We start from the raw sequence: 9,293 nt of genomic DNA, 5'->3' as shown, positions 1-9,293 counted from the left end.
CCGGGAGGTGAGGAGCTAGCTGACATAGCAGAGTATTGGTGTATTTCCTTTGAGAGGGTAACGCAGAAGCGAACGCGGTAGCTCGCAAGGAGAAGGTTGATTTCGGCGGTCCGGGGGGACAGTCCTTGGGACCAGTCATCCCCTGGCCAGAAACTCGCGACGGGCGAGTCACAACCACGTGGGGGCAACAAGGGAAACAGCCCTCATCCCATTCCTCGTTAGTATAGTGGTTAGTATCCCCGCCTGTCACGCGGGAGACCGGGGTTCGATTCCCCGACGGGGAGGTGGAGCAGTTACTTTTTTCTCCCTGGGGCAGAGAGGGAATGCACCCCACTCTTGCTCTTCCCTACGGGGCATGTGACGAGATTCGCGCTAGGAGTCTGATAAAGTAGATCAGTCCAGGGCCGGAAGCAGCGTGTGAAGTACTATTGGAAGGCCCTCGGGGTAATATGCAACAGCTTTCTCTCTGGGTACCAGTGTCAGAACCCGAGGAAATGGGCTGAAGCTGTGTCAGGAGAGGTTTAGGTTTGCTATTAGAAAAAACTCCTTCACCCAGAGGGTAGCTGAACACTGGAACAGCTCCCCAGGGCAGTGGTCACAGCACCAAGCCTGACAGAGCTCAAGAAGCATTTGCATAATGCTCTCAAGCACATGGTGTGAGTCTTATGGATACACTGTGCAGGGCCAAGAGTTGGACTTGATGATCCTTACGTGTTTCTCCCAATTCTGAAGATTCTGTGATTCCTGATCCCTCCCTGGCAAAGCTGCTGACTCAAGGCAGGTTGTAACCTCACCGTGATCACAGCTGATCATTCTCAACACACTGAAAGATTTTCTCCTCATATGAACAACCAGCTTTCCACTCTCATCAGGTAACACTGGGACCCCAACTCAAATCCTGATCAGTCAAGTCATGCTACTGCACCACATCTTAAAACATTTTCCTGACTAAAATCAATATGGACAGCATCAAAATACATGTAAGTACCACCTTTTTCACAACTTCCTGAAAACAGCGTTTAAGGTTTAAAATCATACCAAATATTCCCTTTATTATTAAAAAAATGTTTTTAAACATTCCAACATTTCCTAAGGGTGAGCAGTGCTATTTAGGCACAGATAATGCTTTCATTTCACTGGGAGAACACTTGATGGTAGTTTGCCACTCTGCACTCAAATGGAGCTGTTGAAAAAGTTCTAGAGCATGCACAGGAGCCTGTGAGGCCATTGCCAGTCCCTCACAAGGGAGCAGCAACAGGGGGTGACAACATTAGCCCATCAGTCTTACAGAATGAGCTTACATACTTGCAAGTTTTAAGAAGTTTACAGTGCTATTAAGGCATCAGGTAAGAGTATAAACAGATGCTCTGAAACACCATGGAGCAGCAGTTTGGATAAGCTGGTTTGCAGGCGTTCCTGTTCTCTCAGAATGGCTCAGTGTAAGCAATCCAACTTGTCCATGATCCATGTCAGTGCACCCAGTCTCTGGGATTTCGCAGAACCTCCAGGATTTCTGCTTCTTTGGAGCTCTCTGGCGGGGTGTGCATGTACTCCCACCTGCAGGGAGAGGGGAAATTCACTCATACTGCCCAGCTGGCTGCCACCTCTCCCACTCCCAGCTGTGTTTGGACTTGAGCTGTCTTGTCTGAGGATGCAAAGCTACATACAGAGTTGATAGTCTCAGACAAGGTGATACATTTGGCTACAAAGCATACATTCAGTAAAAAAGAGTCTGAAAAAATCTTTTAGCAGTCTCTTGTGATGTACTACGATCATGAGGAAGACAAGCAAAAAAGAAACTCATGGAATTTTGACAGTTGAGAGCATGAGACCTAGTTTTTCCAGAAACTGGACTGGAAGCTCTACAAGCTCTTGTCGAATTTTGGTTTTAGAAACAAAGGTGATGGAAGATCACCTTTTATGGAAAAGGCAATTAAGAGAAAGTGTTAGCAGTCACAGAGAGAGGGGCACATCCTCTTTCCATGATTTCCTCCTGGTACGACCCACTCATGCCGTGAACTATTTACGTTGACAAAACCAAGCAAAACCAGATCATCCCAGAAACAAAATCAAAAGATAGGAGTGTGCTACACCCCCAGGTCATGGACACCTCTATTGTTGGCAGTAGGATGAAGGAATATGAAGGAACAGGACTGACTTCATGGTTAAGGGGTAGAAGTCAAAGGTCAGTTTTCCTAGTGGAGCGAGGTGTCTAATGAACTTTATGGAATTCATGATAGGGTCTGTGCTACTTAGCATGTCTGAAAGCAACCTAAAACCAGGAGTAAACAGTAAATAACAGAATTTACTGATACTGCAAGATTGAGCAAGATGGGTTAAAACCTAAAAAAACATGGAAAACAGTTAGTATTGAGCCAAGCAACCCAGCAATGAAATGGTAGGTGAAAGTGACTGTTGATGTGAAGTGATGGACACAGAAAAAAAGCTGCAAACAGACTGAGAGACTGAGTTAAATTTTATTGCCCAGAAAAGATCTTGGCATTGTAACAGTTCTGTGAAAAAACTACCTCAATGCTGAGCAGGAGTCAAAACCAGCAGACAGAATATTAGGATTATGAAAGGAATAATGAATTAAAACATCATTAAGCCACTGTGTGAGCTGGCAGTACACCTGCATCTTGGATACACATATGTAGCTTATGTTGTCAGTTCCTTATCCCTGGCTCAGAAAGGGCATAGAAAACTTTAGCCTAGAGAAGGTATCTGATCAAAGTATGGAACAGTGACTGTACAAAGACTTAAAAGAGCAGGACTTGTCAGCCTGGCAAACAGACAATGAAATAAACCAGAAGCCTGTAAAATAAGAACTGTTATGGAGAAAATGAACAGGAAGAAAATCATGTTACTCTATGAAAAGTCAAATGAAGTTATCAGGTGCAAGTAGAAAACAAAGAGGCACTTTTTCAAACAACACACAGTTCAACTGTGGAGCTTCTTTCCACAGGTTTGTCAGGACTGCCAGAAGCTTATATGGTTTTGAAGAGCTACAAAACAAAAGCCCACGGAACAAGGAGAGGAAATGCATCAAGAGGTACTAAGCACAAAAAATAACACTTTTATTTGGTCTAGGCAGCACACTACTGGTAACTAGGTGAGTGTAGAAGACCAGAGAAACGTCTGTATGTACTTGGCCAGTTCTTGTGTCAGACATGAACTAGCCTGGCTGGACACCAGGACAGGCCTTTGATTTAACCCTAGGAAGCATTTTAATAAGAACAGTGCTCACCTGCAACCCCACGTAACTATGCCCTTACCTTGCAGTCAGTGGCAGAGACATAAGAATGCTTTCAATTCTTGATCCTGGTGTCAGGAGGCCAAACTTTGTACCTCTGTCATAGATCAAGTTAAACTCTACATACCTATGGGGAGTAAAGAGATGCAACAGAAAAAAACAAGTTTGTTAGCAGAAGTTGGTTGTGCCGTCTTCAACTAGCAGACATCAAACAAAACCAGCCTGTGGGCTGAGTGTCAGAATGAACCCTGTTGTGCTGTCAGCTCTTCTTTAGCATCCTCTGCATAGGAATGCAAGTGTGACCTTGCCACTCCCCAAAGCAGAAGGAGTAATGACCTTAGCTAAGAAACTAGAGCAGACAAACTGTTCAAAGGAGAGCGTTTTGCAAGCTCAACACCACACATACCTTGGTCATTCTCTTCTGCATGGTGGTGTCAGATATTAAGAGGAACCTGAAAGGAACTGAAAATGACCAGAGGGAAAAATTCTACTGTGCAGTCCTCCATACTGAAGGACACATAAGCAGCAAGGTCAGAACAAGATTTTTTGTTCCTTGGGGAGATCTGGAAAGCAGCAGAAGTCAGACAGCTTCAGGGTGTTGTCTGGGACTCGTAAGTGATGTAATACACCATTTTCTGCTCCCAGCATAGGAACAGAGCAGTGACAATTCAGCAGGTGTTATCTTAATAACCAGTACAGAGGTGTTACTACCTAACACAGGTACAGGAAGGGAGGAGCTCTTACATCTCTGCAGAAATGGAAAGCTTTATCTAGCCCAGTAACCTGCAAACAGACCCAGGAAAGTAGGCAGGCCTCAGGAGCTGGTCCTGGCTGCAGCTTAAAGAAGCTATTCCACCTTATATACTTAGCAGGTTTGCAAAATCCTATCCACAGACTATTCCCAGAACAGTCTCACCAAATTAAGGATGTATGCTTATCTGAGTAACTGCTGCAGGACAGTGATCTGAACTTGAATGCTTATATCCTCTCCATGCCACTGACAGATTTCTCCGCAGAAGAGGCAGAAACTGAAGATCCTAGTTCTGCACAATGCATGTGCATTCTCATGTCTCTACATGCCAACACAATCACAGGACATTAAGAGCTGTTGACATTAACAAGCATCCTCCAAAGTCTTGTGAGTTACAGTGACTTGGGACCATGCCTGAAAAAAAACGAACTCTCTGTATCTCTATTCCTTTACAGAGACTTCACTGCATCCTCATTTCAATGCCAAGATCAGATGGAATAAATATGTGTGTAAGAAGCTGAAAGCACTCAAGTACAGTTATTTCCTGACTTTCTGGGGGTTTACTTTATTACTGAAGAGGAAGCACAACTCCCTCCTCAGCAGTCCTGTATCCTGTATCACTGGGCTGCAGGAGGGGGCAGGATTCAGGACACCAAACACACCTACTCCCCTTTCCCTGTTGCACAGCAGCAGCTTCTCTTGGCTTTTGAAGGAGTTGGACAGAAACTGTGGCATTTTGTTTGGGTTGCTTGTGTTGCAACGTGGGAGAGCTACTACCTTCTTTGCACCCTCCTTAGCAACCTAGCATTGGATTTCAAAATTAGTTCTGTGGACAAAAATTTTGTAATGCTCTGGTGAGCTTTTTTAGCCCACACCACAACAGTGCATAAACCTGTGACCAGAAAGAGAGCTAGCTCATTTTCTCTCCTGCCAGCACAATCCACCTCCTGTGTATTCTTTTGCTCCTCCAGTACTCACCGTCCTCTCCGAATCTGCTGCCATAGCTTTTCCTCTGGTGTGAAGGAATCATGGCAGTGCTTTTTCACAATGGGAATGTAACAAGGCACAACAGCTTTGGCACAACTCTTCACAAACTGGAATACTTCCTCCTTGGAGGGAGAGTCCACATCATCAAAGAATATGCCTCCAATCCCCCTTCGCTCGCCACGGTGCTTGATATAGAAGTAGTCATCACACCTAGAAGAAGCATCAGATGATTATTAACGTGGTCCACAGTATTCAAAGAAATGAACAGAATTCCACACAGCTACATGGCACAGGACAGCACTAGTGAAATACTGACCAGAAGTCAGTTCCTGCAGTGCCAGGTGCCCCACTGAGTGCCAAGAGCCAGGGCAGTGCAGCACTCTCTGGAGAGCACTCCTCTGTCACTAACAGTAAAAGCTCTGATTACACAGCCTCTGCAAAGCTACGTATCACCACACAGTCACTGAACATGTAACACTCAAACACCATGGCAGGTGCTTCCATGTGGAGTCATCCAATCCATATCCTCTACCTACTCCAGTAAAAGAATTTACTTTCTTCATCAAAACTAAAGGAATTAAAAAACCCAAGACCAGATAAGAAAGCCACTGTCACTTAAGAAAAAATGACAACTGAGGCAGCCTTCCCTGGAAAAAAGCTTTGTAAAATGGAGTCATTCTAGCAGTGGCTTTTCATGGCTCATGTTCATCTTTATAAATGAGTAAGAGCAGCTTATCCTACAACAGGAAGGCAGTTAAACTCTTTTGTATTTTCTGGAAGTATGTAGCTGTGCAGTTACTGTAAATTAACTGATTCATTGTATCCACACCCTATCTTGCTTACAGTTGTTTGCTTGGGCAGCCATGCCCTCCAAGTCTACAGATGGGGAAGAAATTAAAGGGAAATAGGAAGCAGAAACCATTGACTGCAAGAAAACCTTGCCTTCCTTTAAGGCTAGTTTTCCATATCCATCCCCAGTTGTCTTTAAGCAAACAATATGGTATGGCTGTACAGCAGGAGAGACATGGAGATGTAACACAATGTTCTATTCACTGGGATGATCACATTTTTTATTTTATGGCAAAAGGACAAAAGGCAAAAGGAGAAAGGCTGAGTCAGAAATGCAAAACAGAACAAGCCTGACAAAACTATTAAACCTAGATCAGGAAGACAATGTCGCAAATGTAACAAGACCTTTTACATTTGAGAAAGGTGGGAAAAGGGGCAACACTAAACAGCAGAAGCTCAGAGATTCACACTGCTCCAGCAGTAGGAACTGCACTGCACACTTCTACACAGCTGCTGCTTACAGGAAAACACTTGTGCTGGGATTGAGAAAACTACCTTTGTCCATGGGATATAATCAGTCCTTCCCTGAGCTGTCCTCAGACTAAGATCAGGCATCCTCCTCTCTGACCCCCTGCAGCTGGAATTGCTAGCCTACTTAGGCTGCAAACAACCTGACCATTAAGGCAGGTACTCTGAACTACCATGCAAAAATTCCTCAGAGAACAAGATTAATCACAAGGTTTTAAGACGTGTCTCTCTAAGTGGTTGCCACCCAAACCACAACACCCACTTTATCTCCTGTCCTCAGACAAGAACCGGTAGCTTCAAAAAGGGTATCCACTCCTTCCTGGACACCACAGCTTGTGGCAGATAGGATTATCAGACACAGAGCAGCAAGTCCCCACTGAATGGTGAAGGATCCCATCACTTTTATCCTTCAGCTCAAGAAGAACATTCAAAGTTTGTATCTTAGAGAATACGCTGTTGAACTCTCAGTGAATGTGCCATGAGAGAAAAAGTACAGCTTCATCAAAATGATGTTACTTTATTATTACTTAGGTTCATCATACTTGGCTTCATCAAAATGATGAAGCTTCTACATTAAGGACAAGCTCTTGTACTTACCTGGAAGAAAAAAAAAATCAACAAAAAAAAGCCCATAAAGGTCAGACTGAAGGCAGAAAAACTGGAGTGGGATTTTCAGAACCACAGTGCTGACCCAAGAGCTCATGCTGAATCACACACATGTACTATGAGCTCACTGTGAGCAGAATTTGTGCAAGCCCATGGGGCAAAAGTCTTCTGCTAGTTTAACACCAGAAGCTAAAAGAAATTTTTAAGTTGCTAGTGAAGCCTGTGGCTTATAAGATCTTGTTCAGTCAACTTGGTTTTCATTTGGGCCACAGACTTATGATGCTAGTGTGAGCCCTGTATTTGAAAAACTCAGGCTCCTGTAAGTAAGAGATTTCTTTAGACTACATTTTGTCCCAGTACCCTTCTGCTGATATTCATTAGGGTTTGCTGATACTTTTCAAAAGGCAGCAGAACCTACAGTTCCTAGAGTATGCTTAACTGGCAACACCAGTGCTGCCTTCTGCTCCCCTGCAAGCGCATCTCTCCCCACATACCATTTCTTGTACTTGGGATAGAGCTTCAGATCGTGCTTGTCACAGGCTTCCTTCAGAGTCTTGTGAAAATGAACAGCATCCTCTTCGTTCAGGTAAGTTGGAGTGAGGTCAGTCCCACCACCAAACCACCATTGTTTAGTTCCTGTAGGAGAGACAAGCAGCAACACTTTTCTTTCAAACTTCTGAACAGCAACACATTGCTAGTGCTTCACCAAGAACTAACAACTACTTTTACAATACAAAACAAGTATCATTATTCAGTGGTCTCCCTAAACCTCAATCATGAAAAATCTGAGTTCACGCTAAGGTGATGACCAGTGAATTCAGGAAAACATGAAACAAATTTCAAAGCAGTGAAAACCATTCGTTCAGTATTTTGGACTGCTGACCCCAAAGAACAGGATATCGGTTTTATGAGGTGGGCTGACAACTCCTATTCAAGCATCCAAAGGCATTTTATTGCATGCCAAAGAAAGGGAAAATCATTACTACATCCAGGGAAGTAATTGGCTAGAAATTATCCATAATGCTCCGGAAAAATAACTGAGAGAAAACTCTCCTTGAGCTTCTGACAGTGCATACACTATCACAAGGTACAGATGGCCCCTCAGTGTTTGACCACCTAGCCAGGAATCTTGCTCCTGGCAGCAGCAAATTACAGAAGTGAGTTGGGAAATAAGGCACAGTATAGATAAGAGATAACTATTTCTGACAATATGTCCCTCCAGCTGCTGAGACAAAGGTACATCATGACCAGAATGCTTATCAGTCCTTCACAGATCTCTCTTCTACTGAATTCTAGAACTGCTGCTTTGAATGTGTTTTACATACATGTATAATCTCCTACATTTTAAAATCTGAACCCTCTGGTGTACTCTGCCAAAAGCAGACCCCCTTAACTCTACCTGATGCACTCATCACACTGATTTTACAAAGGCCAGAGATGAAGAGATCCAATGCTGCACAAGGGATTCTTGGCACAGCTGGGAACAAACCTGGACAGGTTTGTAACCTCTTACCCTAGCCATGCATTCACACTTCCTTCCTGCAGAGACATACCTTTCCTACATACTTCATTGGATTAAAATTCTTACCATCTGCTTCTTCAATTTCAAAGTATCTGTAGTTGAAGTGCATGGTTGGAACATGAGGGTTCTTCGGATGGATAACAGAGCTCACGCCCATGGCGCAAAAAGGCAGTTTCCCTAGATAAAAAGATGCACAGAGAAAAGCCTTCAGTTTTTCAAGAACTTCATTTATCATCACTTAAGCAACTTCACTGTTTTTCCTTAGGTTCTAAGCTACTGTTCCACTGCAAGACAATTTCTCATGTTGGTTCCTCATTAACCAGTGGGCAGTTCACTTCTCACCCACACAGCTCCATGCACCTAACTAAATGTTTTTTTCATATTTATCCTAAAATGCAACAAAACTTTAGAGAACCCATGAGATGAAGACCACGTAAAATGTAAGGCTTAGCTAAGGTTTTCCACCACCCCAAGCCACCTCGCAGTCCTCCCTTTGCTGCACAAGCATTGGCTGAGTCCTCATTAGCCTTCAGGTGTCGTTGGTGCCTCTTTGGCACATAATTCCCGCAAGTTTCACTGCTGAGCTACAGCGTCCTTATTGCAAAACCACCTCCAGCACAGGTACATTCCTTAAAGCAGCAAGACAAGCACTCCGAAGCGTTTTAAGGCTACGAAAGTCCACCCGTCAGGCTTACTGGTTAGAAACCACCACGAGACAAGTGAAACCCGCGGAGCATCGACCGGGGCAGCTTTCCCCGCGCTCTGCTCAAAGGTCGGAGCACCCACACCGGGGTGAATCCGGGCCGGTTCCCCGCGCCACCTCCCCGCGGGCCGCTCACCGTCCTTGGCCTTCAGCG

At 44.3% G+C, this 9,293-nt stretch overlaps 1 protein-coding gene and 1 non-coding gene across 2 annotated transcripts; one reads left to right on the top strand and one right to left on the bottom strand.

Annotated features, from left to right (window-relative positions):
* Nucleotides 1-212: 212 nt before the first annotated feature.
* Nucleotides 213-284, top strand: TRNAD-GUC. Its single transcript has one exon. It is a non-coding gene; the product is annotated as a tRNA-Asp (tRNA).
* A 932-nt stretch (nucleotides 285-1,216) lies between these two features.
* Nucleotides 1,217-8,608, bottom strand: CPOX (coproporphyrinogen oxidase). Its single transcript, XM_009082148.1, has 5 exons — nucleotides 8,503-8,608; nucleotides 7,409-7,550; nucleotides 4,983-5,201; nucleotides 3,276-3,380; nucleotides 1,217-1,557 (listed from the first exon to the last, which is right to left on the bottom strand). Exons 1-5 carry the CDS (start codon nucleotides 8,591-8,593, stop codon nucleotides 1,470-1,472), a joined length of 645 nt encoding a protein of 214 aa, XP_009080396.1. The 5' UTR covers nucleotides 8,594-8,608; the 3' UTR covers nucleotides 1,217-1,469.
* Nucleotides 8,609-9,293: the final 685 nt, after the last annotated feature.

The sequence above is a fragment of the Acanthisitta chloris genome, unplaced genomic scaffold (assembly GCF_000695815.1).
Source record: "Acanthisitta chloris isolate BGI_N310 unplaced genomic scaffold, ASM69581v1 scaffold26620, whole genome shotgun sequence".
NCBI classification, from domain to species: domain Eukaryota; kingdom Metazoa; phylum Chordata; class Aves; order Passeriformes; family Acanthisittidae; genus Acanthisitta; species Acanthisitta chloris.
This window is presented reverse-complemented; position numbering and strand designations above follow the sequence as displayed.